Consider the following 14,629-nt stretch of genomic DNA (forward strand, 5'->3'; position numbering starts at 1 on the left):
GAGCGGACAGAGGGCATGCACATGAGGGGAGATGTGCATACCGGGGTACACCGACGGGCATCCCTGTGCGGGGGTGTGGAGCTGTGTGCTGGGGGGCAGCATGTGGACAGGGACAGTGTGCAAAGGTGCACAGGGGGACATGTGCAAGCCTTTGGGGTGCAAGGGGTGGCCTTTGGGGTTACCAGAGTGTGAACCCTTGCCCTCAGCCCTGCCTGTGGCTGGCTGGGGTGGGCTGGCCCTTCCTGGGGCAGCACCCGGGGGCCGAGCGGGTTGCATGTAGCCCTGCAGACGCCGCTGGCTCTGGTCTCAGCACTACCTTACTGGGCTGCCAGAGCAGATCTGCAAGCAGCGAGAGCGTAGGTAGGTATGTCTGTGTGTGCGTGTCCATGCACACGTTGCACAGCCAGGCAGAGCCGGGTGGTGCTGGGCTGCTGGCTCTCTTCCCTGTGGGGCTGCTGTGGTCCCGCTCCTTGCACTGTGCTCGGTGGCAGCAGCTGAGCACGGGGAGGGTTTCACTGTGGAGCAGGATTTATCCTTGCAGGCTCCTGTTGCGCAGCTGGGGATGCAGAGCCACTGATTGTGTCCAGAGGAACCCCCGCACCTTGCAGCACAGCTGGTATGCGGATATATGCAGGACCCCCCCCGCCCCGTCCCCATACTGTGCGTGTCCCTGTGTTTGGGGGTACAGGTCTTTGTCCTTGCCGTTGCACTTGCTGGTCCCTGTGCCGTGTCCCCGAAGTGGGGGCTCTCCACGCGCCACGCTGGCGCGGGGCAGGACGGGACAGGACGGCGTTGCAGGAAGTTACAGCTGCAAAACAGCCACCTCCGGAGAGGAGCGAGGAGCGTCTTCCTGGGGCAAGGATGGAAGGACAGGGCTAAGCACCAGCCGGCTCTCCTTGGTGGGCTCAGCGCCTGCAGCACGAGCACGGGGAGCGGTGGGCTCAGCCTCCCTGGCCAGGATCCCCGCTGGAGGTAAACGTGTCGCGTTCGACACGGCCATCGCTCTCGTCTTGCTCAGCGTCAGCCTCGCTTGCCGTGGGCTCCGGGGCCTCGATCCCTCCGGACACTGACGCAGGGAGGTGGGAGCCTGCGGTAACCAGAGAGCCAGGGCGTGCGGGGGCCAGGCGTGCACCAGGGGTCCCTGAAGGGGACGTGGCAAGCGCGCGGCACAGGGCCCTCTGCTCGGCATGCCCTGGGTGGCAGAGGGTGCCAGGAAAGGGCTGGCAGCTGGGCATAGGGCACAGCGGGGTTTGCTTGCTGCAGAAGTCTCCAGGCCAGGACACCCAGGTTCAAGGTCAGCTCCACCGTCTCCACCCCCGTGCCTCAGTTTCTCCATCTGGATAACATGAGGGACTGCAAAAAGCCTGGGCTGCGGGAAGGGAGAGCGAGCAGTCGCCCTGCTCGTCCTCTCCTGGAGGAAGCCAAAGGCAGAGGTTGCATGCTGGGGTTCGCTTCCCCCCTCCCCGCGCCGTGCCTCAGTTTCTCAGGCTGTTGGGGCTGTGAGCATTCCCGAAGGATCGTCCTGCTGATCTGGGGCAGGAGCCTGAGTCAGGGCCGGCGCAGCCGGTTCTGCGGGGCTGTACGGGCAGGCAGGGCTGGGCAGAGCTCGGCTGTGCCGTGGCCCTGGGCAGCAGCGCTGCCACCCTGTCCTGCTCCCCTCACCATTCCGGAGATGGGCGCTTTGCCTGGCGAACCTCCCCCTGGGGCAGGCGGGACCTGGTGCAGCCCTGAGGAACCAGCAGAGCTCTGGCAGCCCCCTGCCAGCTTGTGCCCTGGCTACTGCTGGCCACAGCCTCGCTGGCGGCTTTAGGCAGGGGGCGGCTGTGCTCAGCATCTCTGCGTGCCACAGCCACCTTGTCCGGGCAGACCTGGTGAGAGGGCTCGGCCAGTGCCACCGGGCGGTCCCGGCAGTGCCGGACTGGGGGAAGCCACCACTCACATGGAGCTGGGATCATCTTTACCCAGTTCCTTTCCTAAGCCCCTTCCTGCCGTCTCCTCTCTCCCAACCCCAGCTCCTAGTTTTACAGGATTTCGTGGCACTTTGGGGAGGGCAGTTGATTTGTTCTAATATAAAGCCCTAAAATATCAAGCCCTCAAGCCTGGGAGGAAGAACCTGCTCTGTCCCCGGCACTTTTGTTCTCTTGGCTGTGACAGTTGTTACAGCTGAGTCTAGGCTAGTGACTTCTGGCTGCTGACAGGCAGGAGAGCGTCCCCTGCCCCTTGTGCCCCCAGTGAATGAGGTGGCTGGTCCCAGCTGAGGCCCTGGGGGGTGGAGATGGGTCTTGGGGGGGGGGGGGGGGGGCAGGGGGCAGGCAGGCTTGGCTGGGAGGGCAAGTACCTCCTCAGGACCCTGCATTGCTGCCCTCCTGGCTGCAAGCCAGCCAAGGTGATGCCCAGGTAGGTCTGTGAAGGGTGCTGGATGGGGAGTCTGGGGTGGGGAAAATGCTTCTGCCAGCTCAGCTCTGCTCCAGCCACCCTGCTGGCCAGCCCCCCACTCCTGCCCACGGCCAGTGGGTTTGTGGGATCAGATGTGGGAGCGGGTCCTTCCTGATGCAGGCATCCCTGGGCTGGGGGGGTAGGTACGGCCTTAGGCTGCAAAGCTGGGCTGGGGCAGGACACCGACGGGTCCAGGCGCCCAGCCTGCCTCATGGGCTGCCTCCTCTCTTTCAGGCAGAGGATGCTCCGTGCCACGCAATGCCAGAGCTGCCTGCCCTGGGGCAGCTGGGCACAGCTTCGTCGATCCCTGCCGGGGAGCAGGGGAACCCGGGGGGTGTATCTGTGTGCTGCTTCGGTGCCAGGTGAGCTGGGCTCTGTGCCTGCGGGACTGTGACCCTGCATCTGCCCTGCCCGCAGAGAAACCCCGTCCCTGGCGGACATCCCTCCCTAGCTGCACAGTGGAGCCTGTGCACTCTGTGGGTCACCCCAGCAAGATGCGAAACTGTTGAGCTGGGTGCTGTGAGCTCTGCTGGGCTGGAAGGGGCCATCCCTGACTGTCTGTGTTCTTCTCCACCCCAGATGCTGCAGGCAGCTACTTCCTCAGGAAGATCCTTTGCGCAAGCAGCATCTCCCATCCCAGGTACAGTGCCACGCAGCTGGGGCCTGGCCCATTCCACCCTGTGGCCGTTTGCCGTGGGACCTGCGTGGCTGAGCTGGCTGCCCTGGGACCACTGGGGCTCTGCAGGCAGACGCTGCTTTGCCTCCACCTAGAAAACAACCCAGACCCGACTCCCTGCCTGCTCTGAATTCAGCCCAGCTTCTCCGCCTCGCCATGGGGCTGCTGGGGGTGCACAGCACGTGGCTTGCTGACCTGCCTTCAGCTCCCAGCCGTGCCCTTGCCCCAGCCCTGTGCTCTGCCTTGGGGTGGGGGAAGGCAGGGGTGAGCTGACTCTGCTCAGCACTTCCCATGGCACGCACTGGAGACCTGCCTACCCTGCCCCAGGCAGGGCTTGGAGCTGCCAGCCCCTGCCTTCCTTGTGAAACTCTTCCTCCTCTTGCAGGGGCTGCGCTCGCTTCCAGGGAGGGTCCCAGGAGCATTCTGTACAGCCCAGCTCCCCTCGCCGTGGCCTGAACCAGCTGAAGAACGTGGCCTCTTCTGGTAAGCTTGCAGCCCTGCACTGAAGGGGATGGAGGGTCCTACAGAGCGGGCTGGGGGCAGCTGCTGTCCCGGGCAGTGTGGGGTTAGCAAGAACTGGGTTCTGTCCTCTTCTCGGCAGCTGCCCCACTGCAGTGGCTTGGGGCTGGCAACTTCCCCAGTCCCCTGCCAATGAGATGGCCTTGCTTCATCAAGCAACTTCCTCTTCCCAGATGCCATCAAGAAACACCAGAAGAGCCTGTCTGCATGGTTCAGCCACCAGCCCAATGAAGAGAGGCAGTTTGGCCCTTCCTTCTCGATGGACGCAGTCCATGTGGACCCAGTGATCCGGGAGAGCTCCCTGGAGGAGATCCTGAAGCCCTCACCTGACTTAACCATCCAGAACCAGCTCCAGCAGCCCTGCAGCCAGGTTATCAGCCTCCAGAACCTTTTCGATGTGGATGCCTGCGGGCGACAGGTGAAGAATGTGGTGCTGTATGGTACCGTGGGCACGGGGAAGAGCACCCTCATCAAGAAGATGGTGGTGGACTGGTGCCATGGTCGCCTGCCTCGCTTTGAGCTGGTCATCCCGTTCTCCTGCGAGGACTTGTCCCAGAGTCATGCCCCCATCTCCCTGCGGCGCCTCATAACCAAGAAGTACCAGCACCTCCGGGACGTGGTGCCGATGCTGGGCGCTTCCAACCTCAAGGTGCTTTTCATCCTCAATGGCCTGGAGCGCCTCAACTTGGACTTCCGACTGGCTGGCACGGAGCTGTGCTGTGACCCCAATGAGCCTGTGCCTCCCTCCGCCATCGTGGTCAATCTGCTGCGAAAATACCTCCTGCCAGAGGTCAGTGTCTCCCTCCAGCTCCTTCGTGCTGGAGGAAGGCTGGGGCGAGCCCTAGGGCATGGCAGGCATGGCCGTTGTGCTGATTGCTCGTAGTCCAGCCTGGCTGTGAGCGAGCAGGCAGCCTCCGCTCCTGGAGGGACTCGCCAAGGTGGCCTTGTGTTGCTGTTGCTGGTTTTTCTCTGTGGGATCTTGAGGGAGGCCTGGGAAGGCAAAGGCGGCGGTCTGCTGGGCTGTGGCCTTCCAGACTCGGTACATGTCTAGCAGGGGATGGGGAAAGTCCTGTCCCCTCTGCCTGGGCCAGATCTGAACCAGCACCCTTTAGGCAGCAGCTTCTCGCACCCCAGCCCCCGGGTGCTGTGACCCTTGCGCACCTGTACGTGGGTTACGCACTTGGGACCCCGCTGAGCTTAGATCAAAGCTGCGGACAGAGCATCTCCAAACTCACCCAGCCCTCTGCTTCCAGGCCAGCATCATCGTCACCACGCGCCCATCAGCTGTGCGCCGGATTCCTGGCAAGTATGTGGGCCGCTACGCTGAGATCTGTGGCTTCTCTGACACCAACCTGCAGAAGCTGTACTTCCAGATGCGTCTCAGCCAGCCTGGCTGTAGGGGAGGGGACGGTGCGGTTAGCGGCTCAGGCGAGCAGGAAAACTTGGTGGAGATGTTGTCGAGGAACTTGGAGCGCCACAACCAAATAGCTGCTGCCTGCTTCTTGCCCTCTTACTGCTGGCTGGTGTGCACCACGCTGCACTTTCTCTACTTCACCAGGACGGTACCTCCCAGCCAGACCCTGACGGGCATCTACACCAGCTTCCTGAGGCTCAACTTCAGTGGGGAGGTGCTGGACAGCACTGACCCCACCAACATCTCCATGATGAAGTATGTGGCCAAGATGATGGGCAAGCTGGCCTACAAAGGGGTGATGTCCCGCAAGACCTGCTTCTCAGAGGACGACCTGCAGCAGTGCTTTGAAGTGGAGATGAAGACTGAAAGTGAGCTCAACCTCCTGGAGGTTTTCCGCAGCGATGTCTTCCGCTTCTTCCTCACTCCGTGTGTGCAGCCGGGCAAAGAGCACACCTTTGTCTTCACCATCCCTGCCATGCAGGAGTACCTGGCAGCTCTGTATGTGGTGCTGGGTGAGAAGAAGACCCTGGCGCAGAGAGTGGGGAAGGAGCTGTCAGAGGTCATTGGGAAGGTGAGCGAAGATGTCGCTGTCGTTCTGAGTATCATCTCCAAGGTGCTGCCCTTGCGCTTCCTACCAGTGCTCTTCAACCTGCTCAAAATTTTCCCTCGCTACTTCTCCCGGCTGAGCGGTAAGGATCGGGATGCTATTGCCCACACCATGGCAGAGGAGCTGTTCAAAGAGGAGGACTACTACAACGACGATGTTTTGGACCAGATCAATTCCAGCATCCTGGGCGTGGAGGGCCCCATGCGCCACCCTGATGAAGCCCCTGATGATGAGGTCTTTGAGCTCTTCCCCATCTTCATGGGTGGAATACTGTCCCGCCGTAACCGCGCCATCCTTGAGCAGCTGGGCTGCTCCATCAAGAACCTGGCAGCCTTTGAGATCGCCAAGGCCATGAAGAAGACAGTCATCAGGAACAGCCGCAAGGGCCTGCCCCCCTCCGAGCTGATGGACTACCTCTTCTTCCTGCACGAGTTTCAGAACGAGCGCTTCACAGCTGAGGCCATCCGCTCCCTCCGGACTGTCAACCTCTCATCCGTCAAGATGACCCCTCTCAAGTGCTCTATCCTGGCATCTGTCATGGGCACCACATGCCATGAGGTGGAGGAGCTGAACCTGACCTCCTGCAACCTTGACACGAGCAGCCTGAGGACCCTGTTCCCAGTCCTGCTGCGATGCAAAGCTCTCCAGTGAGTACCACCTTCTGCTGCCCTCGAGCAGCGCTCGAAAAAGGGGCTCTCCCTCACCTCTGCCCATCGCGGGGTTACACTGGGAGCCCCAGCACGGCTAAGGTAGGGGAGGAGACGCAGCCCTTGTTCATCCTCCGTGCAGACCTAGGGGACTACAGCTTCCGACGTGCACCGATCCCTGAGCAGCCTCCTCGGGCATCGCGCTGCGGTTTGCGGTCCCCACGCCCCTGCCCGCAGGACTCCGGGCGGCTCTCAGCACCGGGCTCTGCATCACCCGCTGCTCCGGGCTGGGGGATACGCAGCCCAAGGGTGGGAGCGGGGGCTGCGCGGGGGGGTGGGCTCGGTTCCAGGCCGGCGGGGGCTGCAGCCTCCCGGCCGCCCAGCGGGTGGCGAGCCGTGCTCGGCAGAGATGGACTCGGCTGTGCAGCGGGGCTGTGCGGCACTTCCTTCCTCCAGATGCTCAGGAGGTCCTGGTGGGGTCCTCATCCCTCCTCAGACCTTCACTCAGCCCCCTGTGGACCCTGCACGCCTTCCCCTCCCTTGCTGCTGCTGGCGCTGGCTCTGCTGGCGGATGCTACCCAAGCTCCGGGGCGGTTTCGGTGTGCTCCCTTTTGGAGACGGAGCCTTGTGTGGCCTTCTCTGGGGAGCCCGCGGGGGGTGGTGATGGGGAGGGCCGAGAGAACAAGGTTGCCAGCCCTACGGGTAACAGCCGTTTCGGTCCTGCCACCCCACTGTCTTGCTCTGCCTCAGTCTGCAGCTCAACAGCCTGGGCTCTGATGCCTGCAAGGAGATCCGTGACCTGCTCCTGCATGACAAGTGTGTGGTGAGCAACCTGCGGTGAGTACTGCCTCTCTCCTTGCATGAAACCGCCTCTGCTGCCCAGCACGTGCCCTGGCCCTGGGCCCCCTGCCCAGCCTTGGCATTGCCTTGAGCTCCTCTGTCCGCAGGCTGGCAAATAACCCCTTGGGGGAGCAGGGGGCACAATACCTGGCTGAGGCGCTGGCAGGCAACCGCTCGCTGACCCGCTTGTCCCTGCTGCACACTGCCCTGGGGGACCAGGGTGCCGAGGTCATTGCTCAGCACCTGGCTGAGAACCAGCACCTCCAGGAGCTCAACCTGGGCTACAACTCCCTGACAGACACATCTGCCCTGCACGTGGTAGAGGTGGCCAAAAAGCACGCGACGCTGGACAAAGTGCAGTGAGTTCGCTCTGCCCCAGCTTTTCCCTCTTGCAGGCGATGCCTCCAGCCCAGCGTCCCTCCCTGCGGCAGGGAGCAGGGAGCTCCTCTCTGCCTCGCCGTCCTGCCCCCTGGCCCTCACGGTGTCTCCCGTTCCTTTTCTCCCAACCCACAGTCTGTACTTCAACGACATCAGTGAGGATGGCAAGCGGGCGCTTCACAGCCTGCGCATGGACCGGGATGGCGTCAGGGCACTGGTCTTCCTTACAGCAGGCACCGACGTCTCTGACTACTGGCCCAATATCCTGAACGTGGTGCAGAGGAACCTGCCGTTCTGGGACCGTGAGCGGGTTCGGCAGCACCTTGCCCTCATCCTGCAGGACCTGGAGAGCAGTCGGAGACAGACTGCCAACCCCTGGAGGAAAGCCAAGTTCCTGCGGGTCGAGAGCGAGGTCAAGAAGATGCTGGGGCAACTGCAGCACGGGACCCTCTAGCCTGCTGCCCATCCGCCCAGCCAGGGAGGGAGCAGTGCTGCTGGCGGGGAAGCACCGGAGCGTGCCCCAGCAGCGCGTCTCCTGCGTCCTTATCCGCGTGGAGATGCCTAGTGGTCGGGTGCTACCAAGGCTGCCAAAGGTGCTGGGTACGTGGGGCTCAGCCATCGTCTGCGGGCAAGGCTGAAGTGTGGGAGAACTGTACGGAGACCGGGCCAGGAGCAAATGGGACTTGTTCTTCTGGGCTGGTAGAGACCCAGATCCTGCACCCTGATCACAGCTGGCCCAGCCGCGAGCCGCAGCAGTGGCAGAGGGGCAGGACTCAGGGTTGTTTGTGAAACCTTTGGTAGCATTAAAGTGCACCGCTTTGTTTCCACTGAAGCACACTAGCGCTGTGACTCAGTCTCCTCTCCGGGCCCTTCCTGGGGGAGGAATGTGGAGCTGCTGGTGCAGCCATCCCTCCAGCAGCTGGAGTGGGGGGCCCTGGCCTTTCCCCATCTCATGGGACTAGGATGGGGCAGCCGACTTCTGCTCCAGCCCATGCCAAAACAGCTGGTCTTCCCTACTGTGGGCTGCCCTTGGGAGCAGCTGGAAGCTGGGCCACCAGGATCTCTTCCCAAGCTGGGTGTCCCAGGCTGCTGGTCCCTGCTCCCAGCTCTGCTGGGTGAGGGCTGGCAGTGCCCTGGGGTTGGGAGAGCAGGGGAGACGTCGGGGCTGTTTAACCATTAAACCTGGGGCGTCTTGGAAGAGGCGGGGACACTGGCTTCCCTGCCACTTCACCCTGTACCTTGCTCCCTCTTGCATTCCCTGCAGCCATGAAGCAAACAAAAGGTATGTGCCAGGGCAGTGGGGCTTCGTCCTGCGGAGACCCTTCCCCAAACGCACGTCTCCAGGCCCTGCTTCTGCGTGGAGCAAGGCAACGTCAGAGCCCAGGCAGGCCACAGAAAGGAGCTGGAGGCATCCAGGAAAATGCAGATGGAAATTGTGGGGGCACTTGGTGGGAATCTCCTCTCCTTGGGTTTGGGCGTCCTTGTGCTGGAAGAGGTGGGGAGGGGTTTTATGGGAAGGTGCGCAGGGGAAGGTCTCTGGCTCCATCTCCTGGCTCCCGGCAGCTCTCTGGGGCCCTGGTGACCCTTCCCATCCCTCACTCAAAAGCCCTGTAAACCCCCAGGACTCCCCACCATCTGCATAATGCTGCCTGGCCCTGCTTTGCCCCTGGCGTTGCAGGACCCTGCTGGGCTGGGCAGCAGGTGCCCATTGGACCCAAGCAGATGTCCTGCTGCTTTGAAACCCAAGAGGACACTGGTGATGGGGTCAAGAGCCAAGCTGTGCCTGGACACAGGCTGTAGCTGGGGGGCAGAGGGGCTGGGGGGGCTGCGCGGACTCGGCAAGCATCTCCGCTGGCATGGCATGCTCAGCCTGCAAATGGACAAGCCCCCAGTGCATGAGCGCAGGGTGTCTGCTCCTGGCCCGCCACCTCCTGCGCTGACCTCTCCTCTCCCTCTGCAGGGCTCGAGGGTGACAAGAAGTCTATCATGTAAGTGCTGAGCGCCCCTTCCCTGGCTGGGGGCTTCCCGGGGCTCAGGGCCCCACAGCTGGGATGTACTGGGGCACATCCTCAGCTGAGGTGGTGTGGGTCACAGCTGCCAGTCCCTGCTGCCTGCCCCAGGAAGGTCTTTCCTGAGCTGTTGGCTCAGGTGGGATGTGGGGCACAGTCCGAGAGGGAGATCTCCTCCTGGCTTTCCCCAGGGAAGAGGAGGCACAGGAGCTGTGGTCCCCGCTGGCCCTTTCTGGGGGGAACGGGGCTCCCCATGGCGAGGCTGGGGAGGGTGGTGGGAAGGCCATGGTGCTGTGCTAACATCGCCTCTTCTGCCCTTTATCGTTTCAGAAAATTTGAATTTAATCCCAAAGACGGGATCGACAACCCTGCCCTGACGTTGACTGAGGACACAGGTAAATACCCTTATCTCCCCGGGGTGTCCCTGTGTCTGCGTGGCGTTCTGGCAGCTGGGCATTGCTGGGGTCCTGAGCCCTCGCACACTGGGGAGCTGGACATATAAGGCAGCAGGGATGGAGAGACCCCAGCCCAGGATGGAGTTAAAGAACTCGTGCTAGGGTCCCTGCAGGGCCCTGCTCACAGGCTGTGCCCCCACGCAGATGGTGAGGGCAAGGGGGAGCCCCGCTTCTACCTCCTGAGCAAGGGCAGCACGGAGACCTTCGGCTTCTGCCTCAACGAGGAGCTGGGCTGCCGGGGCCATGTCATCCGGCAGGTCGAGGTCGGGGGTCTGGCCCAGCGCAGGGGGCTGCAGGATGGGGACCGGCTCCTCCAGGTCAACGGCCACTTCGTGGATCACATGGAACACCACAGGGTAAGCTGGGAGTATCCCAGGGATGCCCGGGTCCTCCCTGGCCAAGGGCACAGAGGGTGCAGGACCTCGCTGCTCCCTGGGGCCCTGATCCCACATGCTGTGGTTGGAGGGGGTGCCCTGCCCAGGGTTCACAGCCTGGGTCTCCTCAGGTGGTGCAGAAGATCAAATCCAGCGGGAATCAGGTCCTACTAGCTGTGCTGGATGGAGACTCCTATGAAGCAGCCAAAGCCCTGGGCAGGGACCTGTCCCAGATGCTGCCAGCTGACATCCGCCCGCGCCTCTGCCACATCACACGGGACAAAAGCGGTTTTGGCTTCAGTGTGTCGGGTCCAGAAGGTAAAGTGGGCAGCGGGATGCCAGCACCATGAGCCTCCCCAGCGCAGCATCGCGCTCGCCCGGACTGCCTCCTCTCCTCCCTGCAGGCACGAAGGGCACCTTCCAGCTGGCAGTGCAGCAGGATGGGCCAGCAGAGAGGGCAGGGGTGCCACCAGGCTCCTGGCTCCTGGAGCTGAATGGGGCCAGTGTGAGGAGCTACTCGCATGCACAGCTCACCAGAAAGGTGCGTGCTGCAAGTGCGGGTGGGTGGGGGACTGGGGCCAGCAACGTGGCCGAGCACCCCATGTCTCCCATCCAGCTGAAGCAGAGCGGCACCAAGGTGACGCTGCTGGTGGCATCCAGTGCTGTGGAGGAGTTTTACCGCCTGCGGGGCTTGCGGGTCACAGCTGCTTTGGCAGACACCTCCTGGCTCCCCTTCAAGGTCCGAGAGCTGCACATGGTGAAGGGTCCGGCGGGCTACGGGTTCCTGCTCAAGGAGGATGACTGCAGCTCAGGGGCCATAGGTGAGGGGGGCTGCGGGGAGCGGTCCGTACCTGAGCAAGGCATGGCTGAGGGTTGGGAATAGCTGCACACCCTGTGCCCGCAGCAGGACCCTGTCCCCACACGCACACGGGGGTCGGCAGTGCCTCTGGCTGGATGCCTCTGTGAGCATCTGCCTGCCCTCTCTTCGCCCCGCTATGGCAGGCCAGTTCCTGTGGGATGTGGATGCAGGGCTGCCGGCTGAGCAGGCAGGGATGAAGGAAGGGGACCGACTCCTGGCTGTGAATGGTGAGAGCATCGAAGGGCTGGACCACCAGCAGACAGTGCTCAGGATCCGTGCCCATGACGACCAGGTGACACTGCTGGTCATCGACCCTGCTGGTGATGAGTTCTACCACTCGGTAGGTTTGGGGGACCCAGCGTGGTCCTGCCCTGGCTGGGGAGCCCTGGAGTGCTGTGAGGATGATGGATGATGGAATGGGTGTCTTGCTCCCAAGCCTGCACAGTGAGGTCCTCCCCAGGGGACCTGGCTTGCTGTGGAGCACCAGGAGCTGTGCAGCCATCCCTTTTCTGCTCTTCCAGATTGGGCTGTCCCCTCTGCTGTCCTTTGAGGACACTGACCCTGCCTCAGGCTCCCGCACGCCCTCCCTGCCCTCTCCCCGTGGCTCTCCTGGACTCTGTCACATTGAGGTGGGACCAAAGGGACCTGGCTCCTGGCTGGTGGCTGCTGCCAACAGTATAGGGATCACACAGGTAACCCCTCCTGCCAGGCCCCACGGCAGTGCTGCTCACCACCCAGCGCTGCTCTCAGCCCTAGCACCCTCCTGCCCTGCCTGTCCTCATATTTCCCTGGCACCTGTGACACTGGCAGGAGGGGTCAGTGTGGTCCCCTGGCCACAGAGGTCGGTCAGAAAGACCCCTCCAACCTGCTTGTGGGGCAAGGGTGGAGCGTGGTGGGGTGGGTAGACGCGTGCTGCCCACAACGTCCCTGCTGTGTCCCCACAGAGTCCGCGCCGGGAGGAGCAGAGGAGGCTGCACCAGGCGTTCTAGCAGCCCAGGACCACCTGCCTCCGGCCAGGCTTGCCCCCCAGCGCCTCAATCCAGGCCACGTCCAGCCCGTTGGTGTCCCCTGCCCAGCTCCCCGGCCAGCACAGGGCTGCTCAGCACCGCCGTGGCACGCACAGCTGCTGCGCCTCCGTGCCCGCGATGGGGTTTGCAGCATCGCACCTCCCACACTCATCTCCACCGGCCAAGGCTGGCTCCAAGCTTTTATTGACTGTGGTGGCGGCTTCTTGCAACCTGAAGGGAGACCTGTGTCTTTGCCTGCCCAGCTGCCCCCAGGGGTATCTGTCTGGGGACATCGTACTGAAGCTCTTGCCCAGCTCCAGACTCTGGGAGCTGCCAGGAGAGCCAAGGCACTGCCCTCCACACCATGACCCAGCGGACTGGGAACCCTGAGGCTTGGCTCAGCCCGGGGCTGGCCTTTGGGCCACTGTGTGAAGGGGACAGGGAGCAGTGGTGGCTGATGGGGCTCTGGAGGAACTTCCCACCTCTCAGCCTGTTGGCACACGTCTCCCCCTGCATGGACATCTTTCTCGTGCTCCTCCTCTCATCCTCCCTGTGGAACCTGGGGGCGATGAATGTCTGCCACCCATCACAGCACTGTTCCTGCGGCACCCACTTGGGGTGTAATTAAAGGACAAATCCACACCGCTGTTCCCGTGGGTAACGTTATGGAGAGGACTGTGACACAGCAGGGCATCCCAGGGGCAGACAGGACCCGTCTTCTCTTACCCAGCCCGGGTAGCTGGGGCGTTGGGAAGTGGATGTGGAAGCTCTCCAGGCGTGCTGATAGGGAGGTAGGGGCTGAGAGCCTGTCCTGTCCTGGGAGCCCCAGGGCACTGTATCTCCAGGGGGCTGAGACCAAACTCCTTCAGGAGCTCCTGGTACTCTATGGCAATGGTTGTTCCTACTTCTTCCCAGTGCTGGCTGGCCTCTGCCATCTTGGCCAGCACAAGGTCCAGGCTACCTTGGTGGGAAAGAGGATAGTGAGGAGGGGGGACCTTGCTGCTGGGGGAGCCAGCCACAGCCACATCGCCACTCACGTGGAGGATCTCATACTCCATGTCCATGGCATCCAGCCTGCCCTGCAGCTGGCAATGGTCCTGTCCCTCTGCGCTAATGCCTAGGTGGCATCTCCTGGGTCTGCTGGCTCTCCCGGAGCCTGGTGGCTGTCAGGACAGAGGTAGGGGACACCGAGCACATGGGCACAGGAGCCTGATGCTGCATGACCAATGCATGGGGGGCTGCAGGCAGTGGCTGGCACAGGCCCTGCCTAGTCACCCTCGTCCCCAGGGTGGCAGAGGACTTGGGGACGAGTGGGATCACTGCATCCCCTCTGCAGGCAGCACCTCCCAAGACTGGGGGTGCACTGCGAACAGGGTCAGACTTTGCCTTCAGCTGCTGCCGTACTGACAGCACAGAGTGAACGGCTCCTACCTCCCCTCGCTCCCCCAAGTACACTTTGCTGTCTTGGGGAGAACCCTGTGCCCACCCGCTGGCAAGGGGCAGACGTGCCACACCAAGCTGCTCCTGCAGGCTCTTCACCTTCGCCTCCGAGCGCTGGCTGAGGGCTGCTACCTGCTTCTGCAGCTCCTGGTGCTGCCAAGTCATTTCTGGGAGCCAGGGAAGGGGGAAGGGGACAAACGTCATGACTGCAGGAGGGACAAGCAGGCGGTCCCTGTGCTCCGATCCCAGCACCTGTGACCAGGAGCCTGATCTGAGGGCTCCCCTCACGGGGTGAAGCATCAGAAGCAGCCATGTGTGTACCTGCCTGGCAGGGCTGTGACAATGCCGGTGGTGGGGGCAGAAGGGAGCCCTGGAGGGAAAGTTTTACCTCTCTGTTGAGTGTGGGAGAGTGAAAATGAGTTTTGAATATGGCAAAGACCGCAAAGCTCTGCTAAAATCAGCCCCTTCTTGAGCAGTAACAGAAATGGCGAGGCAACGACTTCTGCAGGCGGGGAAGTCTCTGCCTCTGTGATCTCCTCTGCCTGTGCCAAGTACAGGCACCTGGGGTGCAAGGAGCCCGTGCCCAGAGCCTTCGCACGCTGGCAGCACGGGAGGAGGCAGGACTGGCCTGGGGGGGTGCTGGGGCTGACAGGTGGGGTAAGTGCGCTGCCTTCCCCCAGCAGCACCAAGACGTGGGGTCCCTGCATCTGTCCCACCGCCCCTTCCCACCTCTGCCCTCACCTTCATGAACGTCTCGCTTGTCTTCCCATGCCTGCTCCAGGTCCACATCGTTCTCAGCCTGCCAGGTCATGGTCCCCCAGGGAGCTGTGAGCCAGAGGTGCCCAGGACTGCTGCGGGGACAGCGTGCTTCCAGACAGGTGACCCACACGGTGACCCTGGCCTGAGCACAGGCAGACAACGGGCACCATCCAAAGCGTTCTGGGTGCCTACTCCCTGCCCAGTACCTC

The 14,629-nt window shown here is 62.9% G+C and overlaps 2 protein-coding genes across 4 annotated transcripts; both read left to right on the forward strand.

Annotated features, from left to right (window-relative positions):
• The first annotated feature begins 519 nt into the window (after positions 1-519).
• Positions 520-8,349, forward strand: NLRX1 (NLR family member X1). 2 transcript variants are annotated; one of them, XM_040616154.1, is made up of 9 exons: positions 520-616; positions 2,671-2,798; positions 3,016-3,076; positions 3,498-3,595; positions 3,805-4,421; positions 4,885-6,299; positions 7,050-7,136; positions 7,247-7,498; positions 7,653-8,349. In XM_040616154.1, exons 2-9 carry the CDS (start codon positions 2,678-2,680, stop codon positions 7,969-7,971), a joined length of 2,970 nt encoding a protein of 989 aa, XP_040472088.1. In that variant the 5' UTR covers positions 520-616; positions 2,671-2,677; the 3' UTR covers positions 7,972-8,349. The 2 variants fall into 2 exon arrangements, with proteins under 2 accessions (XP_040472088.1, XP_040472087.1); XM_040616153.1 differs by lacking the exon at positions 520-616 and adding an exon at positions 800-972.
• On the forward strand, positions 8,022-12,868 carry PDZD3 (PDZ domain containing 3). Of its 2 annotated transcripts, none has more exons than XM_040616155.1 (10): positions 8,022-8,117; positions 9,478-9,505; positions 9,857-9,921; positions 10,126-10,337; positions 10,487-10,673; positions 10,760-10,896; positions 10,972-11,176; positions 11,358-11,554; positions 11,736-11,906; positions 12,159-12,868. In XM_040616155.1, exons 1-10 carry the CDS (start codon positions 8,075-8,077, stop codon positions 12,201-12,203), a joined length of 1,290 nt encoding a protein of 429 aa, XP_040472089.1. In that variant the 5' UTR covers positions 8,022-8,074; the 3' UTR covers positions 12,204-12,868. The 2 variants fall into 2 exon arrangements, with proteins under 2 accessions (XP_040472089.1, XP_040472090.1); XM_040616156.1 differs by having other exon boundaries at positions 11,095-11,176.
• The last annotated feature ends 1,761 nt before the right edge of the window (positions 12,869-14,629 follow it).

The sequence above is a fragment of the Falco naumanni genome, chromosome 16, assembly GCF_017639655.2.
Source record: "Falco naumanni isolate bFalNau1 chromosome 16, bFalNau1.pat, whole genome shotgun sequence".
Classification (NCBI taxonomy): Eukaryota; Metazoa; Chordata; class Aves; order Falconiformes; family Falconidae; genus Falco; species Falco naumanni.

Excerpts from the sequence above, each read along its gene's own strand:
- NLRX1 (XM_040616154.1), top strand. The coding sequence starts at position 2,678 with ATGCTCCGTGCCACGCAATGCCAGAGCTGCCTGCCCTGGGGCAGCTGG. Across the intron at positions 3,077-3,497 it reads AGCAGCATCTCCCATCCCAG|GGGCTGCGCTCGCTTCCAGG; the intron begins GTACAGTGCCAC and ends CTCCTCTTGCAG. Across the intron at positions 3,596-3,804 it reads GAAGAACGTGGCCTCTTCTG|ATGCCATCAAGAAACACCAG; the intron begins GTAAGCTTGCAG and ends TCCTCTTCCCAG.
- PDZD3 (XM_040616155.1), top strand. The coding sequence starts at position 8,075 with ATGCCTAGTGGTCGGGTGCTACCAAGGCTGCCAAAGGTGCTGG. Across the intron at positions 8,118-9,477 it reads AAGGCTGCCAAAGGTGCTGG|GGCTCGAGGGTGACAAGAAG; the intron begins GTACGTGGGGCT and ends CTCCCTCTGCAG. Across the intron at positions 11,555-11,735 it reads GTGATGAGTTCTACCACTCG|ATTGGGCTGTCCCCTCTGCT; the intron begins GTAGGTTTGGGG and ends CTGCTCTTCCAG.